The sequence below is a fragment of the Protomyctophum parallelum genome, assembly GCF_964188405.1.
Source record: "Protomyctophum parallelum genome assembly, chromosome: 9".
Classification (NCBI taxonomy): Eukaryota; Metazoa; Chordata; class Actinopteri; order Myctophiformes; family Myctophidae; genus Protomyctophum; species Protomyctophum parallelum.
In genome coordinates, this window is record NC_139706.1 from 18,326,243 (window position 1) to 18,344,769 (window position 18,527).

The 18,527-nt window shown below is 45.1% G+C and overlaps 1 protein-coding gene across 15 annotated transcripts in view; it reads left to right on the top strand.

Annotated features, from left to right (window-relative positions):
- The window catches only part of myo18ab (myosin XVIIIA b), a 157,603-nt gene that overhangs the window by 75,178 nt on the left and 63,898 nt on the right, over positions 1-18,527 (top strand). For all 15 annotated transcript variants that reach the window (XM_083773508.1, XM_083773517.1, XM_083773505.1 and 12 more), the window contains 10 exons: positions 3,031-3,201; positions 3,553-3,643; positions 5,031-5,223; positions 5,966-6,052; positions 8,392-8,533; positions 9,012-9,171; positions 11,142-11,328; positions 12,123-12,330; positions 13,361-13,470; positions 15,823-15,888. In XM_083773508.1, the coding sequence (XP_083629634.1) occupies positions 3,031-3,201; positions 3,553-3,643; positions 5,031-5,223; positions 5,966-6,052; positions 8,392-8,533; positions 9,012-9,171; positions 11,142-11,328; positions 12,123-12,330; positions 13,361-13,470; positions 15,823-15,888 (1,415 nt within the window). The remainder of the gene's footprint in view (positions 1-3,030; positions 3,202-3,552; positions 3,644-5,030; positions 5,224-5,965; positions 6,053-8,391; positions 8,534-9,011; positions 9,172-11,141; positions 11,329-12,122; positions 12,331-13,360; positions 13,471-15,822; positions 15,889-18,527) is intronic.

Here is an 18,527-nt window from a genome sequence, read left to right on the forward strand (position 1 = left end):
GAGATGCGGCGAGCCTGCCTAGCCATTCATTAGGCCTGTCGGGAGGAAATTGTCCTTCTGCCTTAATACAAAAGAGCCTGGAAGAAACCGAGGGCTCCTGAGAAGTTTTAATTCTATTTGGGGGAGAGGGAATAGGGTGGTCGTAAATGCAATGGTGGACATATTTTCCCATCTATCGCTAATGAAGACAGATAGGTCGTTGCTAGCAAATGTTATTCACGGTACTGTGATATGCCTCTCCCTTTCTGCAGTCACAGACCTAGATGAAAGCGGTAATGAACTTTTTAATCATTGCACCGCAGGCCAAAGCTCATCTCCACTCCACTGTGTGTGTCACTGTGTGTGCGTGCGTGTGTGTGCGCGGGCACGTGCGTGCAGTCTTTGCATGTGTGGCCGAAGGAGAGAACACACACACATACACAGGTAATACACATCTACTGTGTGTGTGTGTGTGTGTGTGTGTGTGTGTGTGGGGGGGGGTGCTTGCTTGCTCGCACTCACATATCCTTATAACAAGAATGTATGTATGGATTTCTTTGATTCTCTCTCTCTCTCTCTCTCTCTCTCTCTCTCTCTCTCTCTCTCTCTCTCTCTCTCTCCCTCTCTCTCGCTCTCCGTATCCCTTCTCATCTGCTGCACCACTCAACTCTGGGTTGCATTATACTGCTAGACATTCACTCCCTGTGCCTCACCTGAGTGGTTCAAGACTCGATAAGAATACGCTGGTGTACAAAATAGCACAACTATTCATGAATGAACACCACACCATCAAGCATATGTGTCTTTAAAAAAGATACAGTATATATTATGCTAGAAATAAGGGCAGTCAGGTCCATTTAGGCTGCAGCAACATAACATTGCTGTCGGGCAGAAACCTTGTATCTCCATATTTCATGGTTTTTTTTCCCACCCTACTTCGTCATATGGCAGTCAGTGCCACAGTGTCACACAGAAGTTGTAAAAATAGCTGATAGACTCGTAATGCAATGTGTTGAGTTCATAGAGCTGTTATTGAATTATTGTGAGTTGTATAAATACTGAACCAATGAAAAGCGCTTGATACTAAATAATTACATTGGATCCATTGGAGCACACTGACAGTTTTGGACATACAAGGTTTTACCTCCCGACAGCGACGACAAACATGAGTTGAGTGGAGTTCACTTTGAACCATGTTCTCACCTGCCAGTAGGGGTCAGACTTGTCGTTTGACTCCAAACAACACACAGCAGCATGCCTGGCTGCCACGGCAACAGGAAGAAAAGGACGTTTCACAGGCTGTGGTTCCACTAAACCTCTTTCTCTGTACGAGTTCGAGCGGCATAAAGACTTGGTACTGAACAACAGTACGAGTCATAGCGCCGAGGATGCTAGTCCGTCTGGACAAAATACTTATTTTTCTCTCCCCAGAGTGGAGGTGAGCATCTCTGGTGGTCCCGGCACACACTTTCTTTGTGGATGTTCTCTCCCATGTTACATGGGTTTCCTACCACACCAAAGAGACATGCCTAACTTGTGAACATACTCCTGCCCGTGCCCTTGAGCAAAACACTGGCCCCTAATAGAGACATGTACACATACACAGTTGCACACACACACTTTCTCAGTGGTCAGGACCAGAGCTGGCCACGCCCTTTCCTCTGTTCTTTATAAACAGTGTTGTGTCATCCACACTGACACGGTGGGATGCTCAGCCTGCGCTTGCAAAGCATGCTGGGATATACGTGTGTTGTTTTAACACATTTTGTCTGTTTTGTTTTTGTTTGTTTGTTTCCAGTGAATGTGAACTGGTGGTTACATGAATTGTGTTTTCTAACCCCCTCTCTCTACTTGCATGTTTGCATGCTGCGCCCTATCAAACGCAGAGGAAGATGAAGGTAATGAAAAGAACAGCAAAACAACAGTTGTTCTTGCACTGTTGTTTTTTTTTTTACTTACCCCCCTGTATTTCTACTCTCTTAATGCCTCTATCGTTCTTCGCAGACCTTAAGTCATTAGCATTTTTATTGTTTTTTCCACCACTTTCCTCACCTCCTGTCTCCTTCCCTTTTGTCTTGTCATCTTCTCTCTTTGCCTCATGACAATTCCCCCTCCTCTTTCATCCACCTCCTCATTCTCTGTTCTGTGAGATGAGAGTCATGGGGATCAGAAAGTTTGTTGTCAGTTTTTTTCCTTTTTTAAAGCTCTCCGTTTGATGTCTTCTCCCACGTCTACCGGTTTCCGCTCCCTTGCTGCCGTCGCAGTACAAGGCAGCCTCAAACCAAAGCTTGTTTAATTCTGTTTATCTAGTCTACCGGTATTCAGTTTTCTTCCCTACTGTATATATATGTCTGTTAAATTGTATATGTTTAGTTACTCTCCCTATCCACCCTTCATACCTCAGATGAACTGCTAAACAGGGTGTGCTGTTGATTTTTTTTTACGCAGGCCGCCATGTTGCGTCATTCAGTTCTGATTATGTGGCTTTGAACAGCCTCCAATTCCAGTTGGAGCACATCTTCTATTACAGACACACGTACACACACACACGCACGCGCCCGCCCAGACAGACTGCAAAATCAGTAGTGGTGAAACGACACTGCTTAGCAGTCAAATCCTGGGAGGCTTTAGTTCTTATGTCTCAACGCTTCTTTGTTCAGATGCGTTTGCTGAATGCAGCTGCCGTCGCAGAACCAAAGTCACTTTGTTACGGCTAACACACTTTGGTAGTTTTCATACTGTACAGTACTTTACTGCTCTGGGTTCACACAGATTTCTTAATAACTTATACTATAGGCCATACTACTATGGTGCTAGAGGTTATAAACTAATATGGACTATAACATACTGTACATCCCCTTATCGCCACAGCCACTCATAGACCAGCACAGACTCCCGGTGTTTCACTGCCTCCGTATAAAAGATGTCGTACAATCGCATCTGTCCAAAACTCCTTAATTGTGTTGGCGTGTCCACTTTTAAGCCCGTTTTCATTTAACCACAGTAGATGCCTGCTAACCTCTCCTCTCCTCCTACACTTCGACGCTGCAGCGGGCCGCAAGCAGTTTGCCCGTCACGAGTGGGCTCAGAAGGCTGCTTACCTCCTGGGCTGCACCCTGGAGGAGCTGTCCTCGTCCATCTTCAAGCACCAGATCAAAGGGCTCCAGCGTTCCACCTCTTTCAGAGGAGGCCCCGACGAGGCCGGCCAAGGCGACGGATCAGGTGAGAGACGGCCACCAAGAGACTGGGGTGTCTCTATCTGAGGGATTTATTGTGGGGTTCACCTGGGTTTAGGTTCATTGTGGAGAATGCCAACTGTTGCTCAGACTCTGTCTGAATGGAAATGGTTGGCTGTCTCTCTCTCTCTCTCTCTCATTCGGCATTGTCTTCTGATTAATGTTTTCTCTCTCACGCACTTTGCTCCTCTTGTCACTTCTCTCTCTTTGCTGTCACACACTCTCGGTCACCCTTTGCGTACCTCTTATCTCGTTCTCTCTCTCTGTGTCTCTGTGTCTCTCTAACGCTCTGCCTCTTATCTCTCTTTCTGTTCCTCTGTCTGTCTCTCTCTCTCAGGTTCTAAGATCACAGCTCTGGAGTGTTTGGAGGCCATGGCATCAGGCCTGTACTCGGAGCTCTTCACATTGGTCATCTCTCTGGTTAACAGGTGTGTGTGTGTGTGTGTGTGTGTGTGTGTGTGTGTGTGTGTGTGTGTGTGTGTGTGTGTGTGTGTGTGTGTGTGTGTGTGTGTGTGTGTGTGTGTGTGTGTGTGTGTGTGTGTGTGTGTGTGTGTGTGTGTGTGTGTGTGTGTGTGCTCGCGCCACATGCTCTATATTTCCTTCACCTCCATGTTTAGCTCCTACTACAATTAATTAAAGGCAGAATCGGTAATGCAAACAATTGGGTCAAATAAATGGCAGTGTAGTCACGTTTTAATATGCTAGATGATTGTGTCAGCTCTTGATCAATAACACATAATGTACACGTAATGTAATTCATTTGTTTTCCTTAATGAGTCAAATCATTTGTATTGGGGTAAAAAGTTCTGAATAGTGTTTTCCATCTAGAAATCAAACTATATATAGTATGTATATGTATGGCATTTAAGTGCACTTTTTTTAGTAGATTCATCAATCCAGGTTTTTCCACAAGATTATTCTCGGCACAAGTGTGTCTTTCACAGTCATGGCTCCCCTTCAGCCTTCCCTCTGTCTCCCATGGGTCATCATAGTGTATGCTACAGCAAGCTAATAGTGTCTAAAATCTAAATAGTCCAAGCCCTTCATCTCCTTTTTGCTTCAATGGTAATCTATTCAATGATTGGTTGAAAAAAATGTTTCAACTTGCCACCCTGCTGCTGGCTCAAGCGGCAGTTAGTGTATGCACCACATAATTGTGATGTCCTGCATTGAAATGCAGCGCAGGTCCTGCATGTCATCCCTCTCTGCATCCGTTCTTCACTTTACTGCCTAATGGGGCTGAAATACCGCTTTAAAATATCTTTAAATGAGGGGGCACGGTGGCGCAGTCGGTAGTGCTGTCGCCTCACAGCTAGAAGGTCTTGGGTCCCCGCTGGGGACGTGTCATCTGTGCCCATACCCTGGGTGGGGTTGGAGGGGAAAAAACTGGTTGGAATAACGTGTTCTTTCCACACGCTACGTCCCCACTGGGAAACTCCCCCCTGTCATGTGAAAAGAAGCAGCTTGGACTGCATTGAAGGAAGCATGAGGTCAGTCCGTTGCTCTCCGCAGGTTGGCAGAGGGAGTGTAGTGCCCAGGATTACACTAGACAATTAAACATTCACCGGGTGAAGAAAATGCGTTACAAAAATCGTGGGATAAAATATATAAATACATTATACAGTATATTTGTACAGTATGTGTGTATTAATATCATTTTTAAATAAAACCTTGGATGTGAATGAGTTTCCTATCCAATTGATTTCTAAATGGCACGGTCAATACTGAGGGACTTTCTTTCTTTCTCGCTTTCTTTCTTTCTTTCTTTCTTTCTTTCTTTCTTTCTTTCTTTCTTGTCACACGGATGTCTCCCAGGGCCTTGAAGTCGAGCCAGCACTCTCTGTGCTCTCTGCTGATCGTTGACACGCCGGGCTTCCAGAACCCGCGCATCGCGCGGCGCCAGCGAGGCGCCACTTTTGAGGAGCTGTGCCACAACTACACCCAGGAGAGGCTTCAGACCCTGTTCCATGAGCGCACCTTTGTCCAGGAGCTGGAGAGATACAAGGAGGTGCAGCCAGACAGACATGCCGAGTGCACTCGACCGCACTCACACACGCACACACAATACACACACCTCTAACCTGCAGTTTCCTATGTGCACACTTTTACACAAACCCATTACATATTAAAAGACGGATGGTTCCTTTGTATGCATGCTAAGTAACATGCGCAGTATTTAAACTGAGCGTGTGCACAAAGCATTCAAATACAAAGCGTCCTTTGTTCCTATTGTCATGCTCATGAATAGCTTCCGCCCTGACTGAGAAGCCCTATGCATAGAGATAACCGTCTGTCTACCCAAGTGTGTTCATACTGTGTAGAGTGATACACACTCTCCAAATTCACCTACATTATTCTGCTTCCTCTTTTAAATATACTGTCTATACATTGATTAGAAATGTCATTAACATTTATTATCATGCTTTACAAATCAAAATAACAGATCTTTGGGAAAAAATCTGAAATGCTGTCTTGGATGAAGACTCACACTGTACACAACCCAATCTCCAGCAAATAAATGTGATCATTGTATTGTGCACAGTAAAATAAATCCCTATGATAATCTAATTGTAACTCTGAAAGTGTACAAATGGAACCAAACGAGTCCATTTGATTCCATTTGTGCACACACAAAATGAACACTGATGATTTTACTCAGTTTTACTCATGTGACTTATGTGATCTAGTCAGTGTAACTGTTTAACCCTATTATAGGTGACTAACCTAACCCTTTGTTCTCCCGCATCTAGGAAAACATAGAGCTTGCTTTAGATGACATAGAGCCCAGTACATCACAGTCTGTAGCTGCTATTGATCAAGCCTCGACACAAGCCCTGGTAAGCAGAAAACACAAACACTGAAATTCACAAGACGTCCTCTAGTCATTAGTCAATGTCTGCGGTCACATTTGTGGTGTGGTGCTTGAGTGTAGGGACTTTATTTGAGTCATGGTTCGGTTCATTCAGAGCAGATGCGATATTTCATAATGCATCTCTTCTTGCGCTCCATTTCTCGGGCTAATGTACTGGTCTTTATTGCACAAAATGTACAAATGTTTAATACAATTCTTGTTTACATAAATATTCATTATGGTTAAAACACATGATATATATCATGTATAATCGTATATGTACAAACACATAGATATAATAGATAATGTACTAAAATCAGTTTACTGTAACTGCAGCAACATGTTACATTTAGTCTCCCCAAAAGTGTGGGGGCACTTTATTCTGTATCAATTTGGTTGAATGGATTCCTATAAAAGTGCAGAATGACTTGTCTGCAAATTGGTTAGGGTTATTCTCATGCCTTTGTTATCGACAGCCATGGCCAAAGCCAGGCATAATATTTTTGGATTGTCTGTTCTTAAGTACGTACAGTATGTACGCACGTCCTATGCGATATCTCAGGAACACTTTGGTTGAATTTCATGTGTCTGTGCCAGATATAATGAAATTCCCTCAAAGTCTTCAGTAAATATACAGTATGAATGAGTCTACGGACACGGATGTAAACGGCAACTCTTTTGCAGAGGCCTAGAACCACGATGGAGTATTTCTTATTTACATGGATTCTGTGTGGGAGTTTTTGTCCTGGCACGTTCATGCGTTTGGCAGTGAAGTTATAGTTTTGATGAAGATCTTCAGAGCTGCACAGGGAATATTCCCGTGACCTCCTTTTTTAGTTAAGTAGATGCCGGCATTGCATGTAAATTGGCCCGAGTTTGTGACACAAGCAAACAAATTACCCCCCATATGCCACATGAGGTCGATTTCCTCCTACAGTACCAATTAGCTCGCTATTCAGTGATCACAGCTTGTTGTTTTTCCAATTCGCTCCATTTCCTTTTTTTTGGAATTCATTCAACATCAGTGATATTAATTGCAGTCAAGTTTTTGATTCTTTCCGCTCTTGTAAGGTCAGAATGCCTTTTATTCCTCTCTCCCTCCCCATACTCAGACGGATTTTCACCGCTAAACCCATCCAATTAAGTTTATTTATGAGCCGCCTTTGGAAGGCACCTGGCCCATGCACAAAATCCCCGACACGGATGTGTACTGGTCCAAGAAAGTAGCATTAATAAGTATTATAATTCAGATTAAATGCGGGTGGGGTCATGTTGAAATTGATTGAAAATGCGAGAGCAAATAAACATTGCTTTTTAGTAATAGTATGTAAGTGTGTGTGTGCGTGCGTGCGCACGTGCTTTTCTGCGTTTTTGTTTGTGTGTGCTAAATGAGGACCCAAGGCCGAGCAGTGCTTGAGCTCCCAACGAATAAGTAAAGGGCAGCATGCCAAGGACTCAACCCAAGCACAAATGCATAAACCCAGAAAAGAAGCAGAGCGATATGGAGGCGGAGGGCAAAACCCACGTTTCAGACAACATTCAGGTCTGCTCTCTTAACCGAGTTGTTTTCAAGCTGCAATTATAATGTTAACATTTTGTATGCTAGAGTATGGTAATCCAATCACTAGCGCATCTGCAGTGGAGTGTTGTCTCCATCGGTGAGTGGTTCCCTAATCTTCCAAATGTACACACCTACTGTACACACCTACTAAGTGTAAGGCGGGGCATAATGTGCAATGACACAGTTACTGTCTGTTTTGACAACACATCGCCCACATCGTGGGCGACTGTGGCTCAAGAGGTAGAGCAGGTCGTCCAATGATCCCGGCTCCTCCTGTCTACATGTCGAAGTGTCCTTGGGCAAGACACTGAACCCCAAATTGCTCCCGATGTGCTGGTTGGTACCTTGCATGGCTTCCGCCGCAATCGGTGTATGAATGTGTGTGTGAATGGGTGAATGTAATGCACAATCTATGTAAAGCGCTTTGGATAAAGGCGCTATATAATTTATTACCATTTCTCGCTGCTATGTCTGATTATACAACAAAGAAAAAAGAAAAGACTTCCAAAGTCATTTGTGCGGTGGTCCTTTGTGTCGATCTTGCTTGGGGAGTGAATGGACGAAAGGCAAAATGAAAGGGAGAGTGAGTGGCAGGGACTATTATGGACTTATTATGTGAAAATGTGATTGCAACACACCTGTACAGTATGTTTGCTAAGCTCTGCTGCTGTGTGGTTGTGTGTGGTGTATGTGCGCCTATGCATGCGCGCGTGTACGCGTGCTGTAGAGCTCAGTATCATTATGGTTGTCCGTCCATGGTTCAGGTTCGTACCCTGGCCAGAACAGACGAGGCACGGGGTCTGCTGTGGCTGATGGAGGAAGAGGCTGTCCAGCCTGGAGGCACGGAGGAGACTCTGCTGGAGAGACTGTTCAGCTATTACGGTCCCTCGCAGGGAGACAGTAAAGGTAAGGACATGTTTTCCTGTACCTTTTCTCCTCTCCCCTGCGTCTGATGTTTCCTTTTCCCGCCCTCTCTTCTCCTTGTATTCATCTCTCATTCACTGCTCCACCACCGCCAGGTTTTTACCCCTTCTTTTTCTTTTGGCCACCTATCGCCTATCTATTTTGCAACATTGAATTTAATTAAAAATATTCATAATAACTTCATTAAAAAAAAAATTGATGCAGCGAGCTAGCTTTTTTCTTTAAATTTACTAATAGGTTGTATCGAAAATTGAGTATATTTTATATATAAAATCCAGGTTTCCTTTAGAACTTAAAAGATCACCCTACGTACAGTTTATTTTTATTTTTCTTGCTTTTGTGTGTGTGTGCGTGTGCGTGCGTGGGCACACACACTCTGATATAGATTGGGGCTTCCATTGCAAGGACTCCCCTGCAGAACTCCACCTCTAACCTCCATCCTTCTCCGTTCTCCCTCCAGGTCCCAGTCTGTTGTTGAAAGGGGACAAGCCGCATCACTTCCTGCTGGGCCACAGCCACGGGACGGACTGGGTGGAGTACGACGCCCAGGGCTGGCTGAGCCACGCCAAGCACAACCCGGCCACGCAGAACGCTGCCACCCTCCTGCAGGACTCCCAGAAGTAGGCCGCCCTATAGTCTCTGTGTTTCGCTTGGAGATTGTAACCAATGGAACATGAATGTCTCTTTTGCACTGTAGTGCCGTGCACGCGCGTTCCACAACCCCACAGGGAGTGCAGTGGCCGGTATTGAGTCGGTCTTACCCACGGTTGTCCACAAACACCACAAAAGGCTCTGGTCAGGCTCTGCCAGTGGGCCTAATTAGCCCAAGTGCCCTCAGCTGTGCAATTTCCAGCCTCTGCCTCAGCCAATAGCTTAAAACGGGTGCTATGACAAGTTGACAACAGGTATTATTAGGTTCCCAAGTTGCATCGTTCTCAAGTAGGCCGGTGACCGACGGGCACGTACAGGTCTAGTAACTATAATGATTGAGTCAAGATTGATTGATGGAGGTCTTTTTGCTGTCACACCGATAGATCCAATGAGACCTATCTCAGCTTTTACTGTTACAATGGCCAAACCATTTATATTTATTATTTTATTTTGACATGACGGTAATATGGGTGCAAAAATGGAAATGTTGTATAAAAAAGTTTATATCTCAATTAGCCCTTCGCTAAATCCCACCCCAAAAAGCGATTGTCCAATGCCAATCCAAATAGTTAAGCAACTGTTGCTATGCAGGTCAAACTTTCCCCACCTCATACAGTAGCTGTCAATGTTATTTTGCATGGCTGTGTTGTTGAACATATTTATTATTTATGCACGGCTTTACATCGAGAAAGTTACACGACTGACCCACCCAGGTGATGGCAATAATACTACTGAACGCAGTCTAGACTAATGACAAAACTCCTGTTGGATGGTCGTTAATAGTTGATTTCTCCCCCTGTCATTTCCTCGTAATTCTAGTTTATTTAAATAATGTCATGCAAACCTGGTTGACTAGATTTAGAAGACATTTTGATGCTCTTGCTATTGAAAGGATTGATTATATGGATAAATCCTGTCATTTAACATGCATCTCTACGGTTAGAAGGACAGCATGCCCTGTCTCCTCGCTGCTAACGTAAAAGTATGTTAAATGGAATAACCAACATTTATTTAAAAAACATTTAGTTGGGGCAGGGCAGCCCCGTTGTAACTGTGTAACCGAATATCCCCGCACGCACACCCCCTAATTAATTCATATTACGTACGTTACTTTTTGTACAATATCCCCCTAATTAATTCATATTACATAAGTTACTTTTTGTACAATATCCATGTGACGTGCGGTTGCAGTGAATTCCACACAGCTCTAGAATCATCCAGAAGCATTTAGGAAAAGTTAACTTGCTTTGATGAGAGCAGCCGGCAGGACAATGAGCCATGCAACAACAGGGAGCAGACCATGCAACATATGGGCCACAAAACAACACAATATGCCACTAATACATTCAGATTAGCTCCATGTACTTTATAATTGAAGTATCAATCACAGCTTGACGCACCGATAAAGAAGGGCGCGCACGCACGCGTACAAACCACACAGGCATTAAACCATTTAGGCCTGAGCTCGATTCTACGAAATGTCTTCTAAATCATGAGTTTTCTTTGAAAAACCCATGTTTCTATGTCAGTGGTGCTCAAACTATTTCATGTCAAGGACCCCAAAAATGATATGTATTTGGCCTCCGACCCCCATCTCAAAATATGTTGTTCCAGGGACCCACCCAGAAGCAAATATTTGAGTAAAAAAAATGTTTGCTCCGAAGGAATACATATTCAAAGATCTGTGCCACATTTTCACGATTTTTCAAAAATAGCAGACCTACAAGCTCGTAGCTATGAGCTTGTAGATCTGCTATTTTTCAATAGTTTAAAACACCAAAAGGGGTTCCCGCCCAAAATGGGTTAAAACCATGTTTTCCGTCCATTCCTCCTCTCCCCTCCGTTTCCTTTCCTCCATGCTCTTCTTCCTCGTTTCCCATCTCATCCACTGCTCTCCCACCCTCCCTCCCCCCCCCCCCCCCCCCCCCCCCCCCCGCAGGAAGAACATCAGCGTGTTGTTTGCAGGCAGGTCTAGCGGGGCCACGGTGCTGTCGGGCTCCATAGCCGGGCTGGAGGGAGGCTCCCAGCTGGCCCTGCGCCGAGCCACGAGCATGAGGAAGACCTTCACCACGGGCATGGCTGCGGTGAAGAAGAAGAGCCTCTGCATCCAGATCAAGCTGCAAGTGGTGAGAGGAGGAGGAGCAGTTGTTGTTTTTGGCAGCAGTTTTTTATTTTAGTTTCGCATTTTAGTCACCTGGAATGTTTTAGTGTTAGTCTAGTTTCAATCGACTAAATCGAGTTGATTTAGTCGACTAAAATGTATTTTGGCGGGCCTTGATGCCGTCGTAATGGCTGATTTTACACTTGCTGGAAATAGCCGATCTACAAGCTCTACGAGCTTGTAGATCAGCTATTTTCAGCATGCAACCAAGTGTAAAATGACTTACAGTATACTGGATCTCTTGTCCACTAGTCCCTTCCTAACATTTGAGTCTAGTTTTTGTTGACGAAATTGTCAGTATATTTAGTCTTAGTTTTAGTCATCATAGCTTAGTTTTCATTTAGTTTTCGTCAGTGAAAAAAAGGTAGTTGGCGAACATTTCTCGTCTTAGTTTTAGTCGACGAAATCAACACTGGCGGGGAGGACGAGGGAGAATTCTGGTTGGAGGGATTGGGGGGGGGGATCTGTTGTAGATGAGTTTGGTTGTGTTTGTGTGGGAGAGATGCTGTTGTATTGTGTCTTTCTCTGGGAGAATAATACAACCTCAGACAATGCATAATGGATGGCACATTACATTTGTTGCAGTGATTGAATATTCATTCTCATCTTGCGGTGCATTTTTCAAATTCTGGCTCCCTTTCACTTTTGGGGGGACGACGACGACAGACGACCATAAGCCACAATAACAATGAAAGATAAACTGTTTTCCTGACACCACGCCCGCCCTCCCTCCCCTCTGTCTCCCCTGCATGTGTTCAGGACGCTTTGATCGACACGGTGCGTCGGTCCAGGGTCCATTTTATCCACTGCCTGCTGCCGACCGCCGAGGCGGTGGGGTCTAGCGGTGAGCCCCGCGTGGCCCACGGAGAGAGCCCCGACTCTGGCCTCATGACGCTGGACGTGGACCTGCTGAGGGCCCAGCTCCGCGGCTCCAAGCTGCTGGACGCGCTGAGGATCTACAGGCAAGGTAAGGATGCAACCGCTCCAAGCTGTGCCCAATTCCAATTTTTTTCTTTCTTCCAGTGGCCGGCCACAAACTCTGGAACTGTCTGCCCCTACATATTAACCCATTCTGACCTGAGATCAGATTCTAAAAATGTCTTCTACATCCTGACAGTTTTCTGAAAAAGCTATGTTTCTGTGTCAGTCGTTCTTCGATTTTTGCAAAAATAGCAGACCTACAAGCTCGCTATGAGCTTGTAGATCTGCTATTTTTCAATAGCTAAAGCATAGCATGATGCTAACACCAAAAGGGGTTCCCGCCTAAAATGGGTTTTAAGCACGTTGATGCAACTGCTTCTCACTGTGCCCAATTACAGGTACAGTGTTTTTCAGTGGCCGGCCCCCAAACTCTGGAACTGTCTGCCCCCCTACATATTAACCCATCTTTAGGCCTGACGTCGAAATCTTCTGAAAGAAGATTTGTGCCGCATTTTCACGATTTTTCAAAAATAGCAGACCTACAAGCTCGTTGCGCTCCACTCGGTGGCGCACTATAGATCTGCTATTTTTCAATAGCTAAAGAATAACATAATGCTTAGTTAAAACACCAAAAGGGGTTCCCGCCCAGAATGGGTTGAGTCTGCTCCTTAGAGGCCTTTAAGTCTTTACTTAAAACCCATCTCTTCTCCCTGGCTTTCAATGATGTTTGACCTAATTAACCTGTGTGATACTTGTGTTGCTTTGATGTTGTTTCACTATGCTGTTTGTGTTGATTGTATGCTTGCTTTATGATCGTGTACAGCACTTTGGTTGACCTTCTGATCTTTGTAAATGTGCTCTAGAAATAAAGTTTGATTTGAACAGATTTTCACTATCATTCACATGCTTATAATGACTATCTATTGCATTTCCACTTTTCAGAAGTTTGACTTTTAAGTCGTTTTGCTCCTCAGGCTTTTTTTTTTTTACAGTTGGCACACAAAAAACCTGAGCCTTAAACTCTTGTCTTTTTGTCTCCTCCTCTTGTCTCCTACCATCCTTCCACCTCACGTCAGGATACCCTGATCACATGGTGTTTTCGGAGTTCCGTCGGCGCTTCGACGTGCTGGCGCCACACCTGACCAAGAAACATGGCCGGAACTACATCGTCACCGACGAGAAGAGGGTGAGTGACTAACTCTCGCTCGCTCTCTCTTTGTTTTTCTCTGCCTCGCCCTGCCTTCTCTTTCTCATTAGTTCGCTCTTCCCTCCACATTGTAAACCAACCGTGTTGAGTCCCCCCCCCCCCCCATCACCACCCCCACACCGCCCCGCCTGTCTTTACAGCTCCAAGAGGCGCTCTTGTGTGTAATTAATTATGATTGTGCAGCCTGGCAGCATACGGCCGCTGTACTGATTAATTACAGGCTGTATGAAGAGTCCTCTCTCTCCTTCTCCCTCCCCCTCTCTCCCATTTTCTCTCCCTCCCTTTTAATCTGTGTGGCCATCTTCTCTCATGTCCCTGCATCCCCCTCTTTAATCTCTTCACTCATATGTACAGTTTAGGGATCATCTCATGAAATATATGATTAGTGTGCTCTCTATGCTGTGTACGGGCAGGGCACAGCATCTCACACTGCATTGTGGGAGAGAGGAAAACAACTTTAAGATTCAGCGTTTAATTGTCTATCTTGGAAGATAGACAATCTAACAAACTGTATAATGTTCTCCCTCTCCCTCATCTGTGAGTCACAAAAAGAAAGAAAGAAAAAAACAGTCAGATATGATGGCCATTGGCCAGCACAAATCCGTCCGTCTGCAGGTCTGAGAGCTGCTGTGAGAACGTATATCAACTCAGAATAGATGGAGGAGATTTACGTAGATCAATTAAGCAGATCAATGAAAAGGATTGCCTATCTCTCTCTCTCTACCTCTCTCTCTCTCTCTCTCTCTCTCCCTCTCCCTCTCTCTACCTCTCTCTCTCTACCTCTCTCCCCCTTTCCCTCTCTTGCTCTCACCTAAAAGCGCATTGGCAGTAAAGCTCTGGATGGTCCTTGGAGACTAGCTTAGCGGGGATAGCCCACTCAGAGAGAACTAATGGGTAGCCTGCTCTCTGGGGGATGGAGGGAAAGTGAGAAAGAGAAAGTGAGAAGGGCTTTGAGGGAAGAAGAGGAGAGGACGAGGCCTAATTGCTGGAGGTGTGGGGAGGACATGGCTCCTCGAAAGAGGAGAGAGAGAGAGATGGAAAGACTTTTAGTTTTTCCATTCCAACAGCTTTTCAGACCTTGTGCAGACATTTAAAAAAACAAACAAATTTAAATGTCCTTTCAACCCACCCACCTTGAGAGGCTGGAGGAATTTTAAAAGTGAAGTTCCCTGAAGGGAGTAAGGTGTCTCTGCACTCGAGTCTGGTAAAGGTTGACTTTACGCACACGATCAAAACTGACAGAACAGACCTGAAACGGTCGCTTCTCTTTCCGGAGAGCTGCAGGCAGGAGCTGCCTTTCTGTCTGACTTTATCTTGGCTCTCAAGTCCCCTGAGAGGGGGGGAGAGAGAGAGAGAGTGTGTTGGTGTTAGCATAGTAGAGGATTCTGCCATGGTACCACGCCAGCATCCTTTGAACAAATGTGACTAAATTTGACTGAGGGACTGCCATTGGATTTTTTTTAATTTTAGTTTTTTCATGTCATATGAAAGCAGGGAATCATAGCTTCAAATTGACATGTTGGTTGTTCAGTTTGGTCCACCAGTTTTGGAGATATGGCTTATAGAGTAATGCAGGGTTCCCCAATAGGCGGCCCGCGGGCCAATCTTTTTTTTTTTCTTTTTTTTCTTTTTTTTAAAGGGTCCCATATATAAATGGCATTACATGGGGGTCAGTAGCCTCTGCATGTCAAACTGGGGGTCCTTTTCAAATGGGGTCTTGCCCTGAAAATGAATTTTCATGCAGGGCAAGACCTCGACCTCGCGCGTGCAGACTCGGCCCCCAGCCTGGTACGCTAGTCAAAATATGGCCCTTGAGGAAAATTTATTGGGGAACCCTGGAGTAATGTCTTGCAGAAAACAGCGAGTTTAGAAAACAGGCTTGAAAGCTTCACTTCTGTGGTCTCTAACATTACATGTAGCTACATGTTTAAGCATTTATTTCATACGTACATGTCGATTTCAGCTCTGACACTTATTTCAGACATGCTCTAGTATGTGAAGAGTCTGCCTGTGCTATAAACTCATTTTGGGGAAAAAACTCTCCTCTGGTGAAAAGTTGGAATTTGCGCAATGGCAGTCTCTCAGTCAAATCTGGTCACAAATGGCGTCATGTGAGGCAGAGGTGGAGAGTCACTGTAGCCAATCGGCTGGTTTTGTGTAGGTCTGTCCTTATACTGTTGTCCAGTAACTGTTTGTTTTGTTTGTTTGTTAAGTGTTTTTATGTTTGTCTGTCCACTAAGTGCTTTGTGTTGGTCTGTTCATTTAGTGTTTGTATTGTGTTCATTAATTCACGCAAGATTAATGAGTTGTGTTGTTGTTGTGGTGTTCCAGGCGGCGGAGGAACTGTTGGAGTCCTTGGAGTTGGAGAAGAGCAGCTATCACATGGGGCTAAGCAGAGTGAGTGTGCTCAACACAACACAATGCACGCACGCACGCACGCTCGCACAAACACACAAACATACTGTAAATGTGCAAACATTGATATAGGCACTGTACATTGACAAGCACATTTGAACCACACGTACAGTACATATTGTTACACTCAGACACACACACACACAGATACACCTATAATAACACACACGCTCACACACACACACACACACACACACACACACACGCTCACACACACACACACACACACACACACACACACACACACACACACACACACACACACACACACACACACACACACACACACACACTCGCCCTTGCCCTATTCTCTTGAGTGTACAGGGTGCCCTGTTGAGAACTCCCGCCAATCTAGAGTAGGTTCTGACATATATCCATATATGGAGATCTAAGGGTTTGAGGTCAGATGTAGAGTTGCTGGCCAATATTGATGACATCTCCATATATGGGCTTAACTGTGACAACAGGTCACATTTACTATGACACCTCCATCCCTGATGATTTCACCAGACCTGGGCACCATATATGGTGGCCGACACAAATGCACGATTCCATATTAACTGCGACTATACACATACTTACTGGTACTTTAACTGTACACACACACACACACACACACTCCTACACTCCCACATCCTATTATTGCCTCAAAGTGCTTCCGTAAACTGCGTCTCCAGGGGACCTAAAACACAAAAGCCAATAGATGGGAGGTCGGACGCAATAAAGAGGCTGCAACTCCTAAGGTTAAATGTTTATCTATTGTCTTGGCTGTTGTTCCGTTTCCCTCGCTGCGCTCCACCACGTGAAAGCTGGCACGAGCCACTTATTAAACCAGATCTGCACTGTGTGTGTCTGTGTGTGTGTCTCTCTCTGCGTGGGCAGCCTTCTTTTTATTCCCAGAATGTCGTCCTCCACCTCCTCAACGGCGTGTGTGTGTGTGTGTGTGTGTGTGGCAATTTGCTGCCAGCAGATCCCTGGCAGCCTGCTACGTTTTAATCACCCAATGACTCGCCGAAATAAGGCCATTAACCCATTATCGACTGCCTACATTCTACAAATGCCTTCTCAATTCTGACAGTTTTCTATGTCAGTCGTTCTCAAAGGACCCCCGAAAAATATGTAATTGGCAGCCGACCCCCATCTGAAAATATGTTGTTCCAGGGACCCCCCCACCCCAGAAGCAAAGATTTGAGTTAAAAACGTTCGCTCTGAAAGAATATATATTCAAAGATTTACGCCACATTTTAACGATTTTTTCAAAAATAGCAGACCTACAAGCTCGTAGCGCTGCACTCGGTAGATCTGCCATTTTTCAATAGCGAAAGCAACCAAAAAGGGCTTCCCGCCCAGAATGGGTTAAGAAGTCGCGTCTTTACTCATTCTCATCGCCTCCCCTTCCGTGTTGCAGGGGTAGAGGAGGAGGGGGGGGGGGGGGGGGGGGGATCGTGCGTTGTCACTCTCACTACACCTTTTGTCGCTCGTCTATTGTCCAAGTGATTGATTTTGCCGGGGCGACAGTTATACACCCTCACCGATACCACCCTCAGCCCTGGCACGTGCCGATAACCTCTGACAAACACCAATCAGCCGCTGGCAGATTGAGATCCTTTTCACATGGAAAACAGCGAAAGCTGTGGAAGGAAGACAAGCTGATGGGTTGTTAATTAGCTCTCTGTGGAAAGTCCTGGGAGATGGGGAGCAGGCGGAGCTGTGAGCAGCAGGGAGAAGAAAGGAAAAAGAAAAAGTTTTATCCCAGGGAGGAGGGCTCATTTTTTTGGCTGTATGTAGCATCATGTGAGTGGGTGTGAGGCAGCCTGCCATACACGTCGTGCGCGCACCAGAATTTCAGAGTGAAGTTCAAAGTCAGAACATGTATGTGTCCTGTAATGTCCACACTACGTATGCCACCTGTTTGTTGGCAATATTTTAATTTTTTATTATGTTTTGTAGCTTGTATATACACGTAAAAGATTGCACCAACTGGTACTACCTTTACTCTACTAGGACTAGCTTTGGGTTCCACATATTTTGTTGTTTTCCACTGCATATCGATTCTTTGGAGGTCGGTGCTGAAAAACACTTGCCAGAGTTCAAATTCAAAATAAAGGCGCTAGAGTGCCAAGCAGGTGGGCAGATTTTACTCGGAAATGCAGCACGATGCAACGTGTTATAGATCCCTATATTTATTATTATTATAGATCAAATCTATATTAATAATTGTTCATTAATCAATATCGAGGTAATACTTTGGATTAATGGTGCTATTGATTTGATGTCATATCGCCCAGCCCTGGAACTGTTGTGGCGTTCCTCCCCATCACTCCAGGCCTTGAATCGCGGTTGCCAAGGCGACGTGCAGTAATAGCCCTTGCGACCTTTGTGCTAGTGATGCTGAAGGTCAGTGTTTTTTTCCCAGATGCAAAGTGCTTCAGTATGCTCTCTTCCGTCAGCCTTCGCCCACACTCTGTGTCATTGGCATGTACACACGAGGAGGAGGCATTGCCCCTGTGCCCACAGTGGAAACACACATACCGTACACACACACTCATACCAAACACACATACCGTACACACACACTCATACCGTACACACATACCGTACACACACACTCATACCAAACA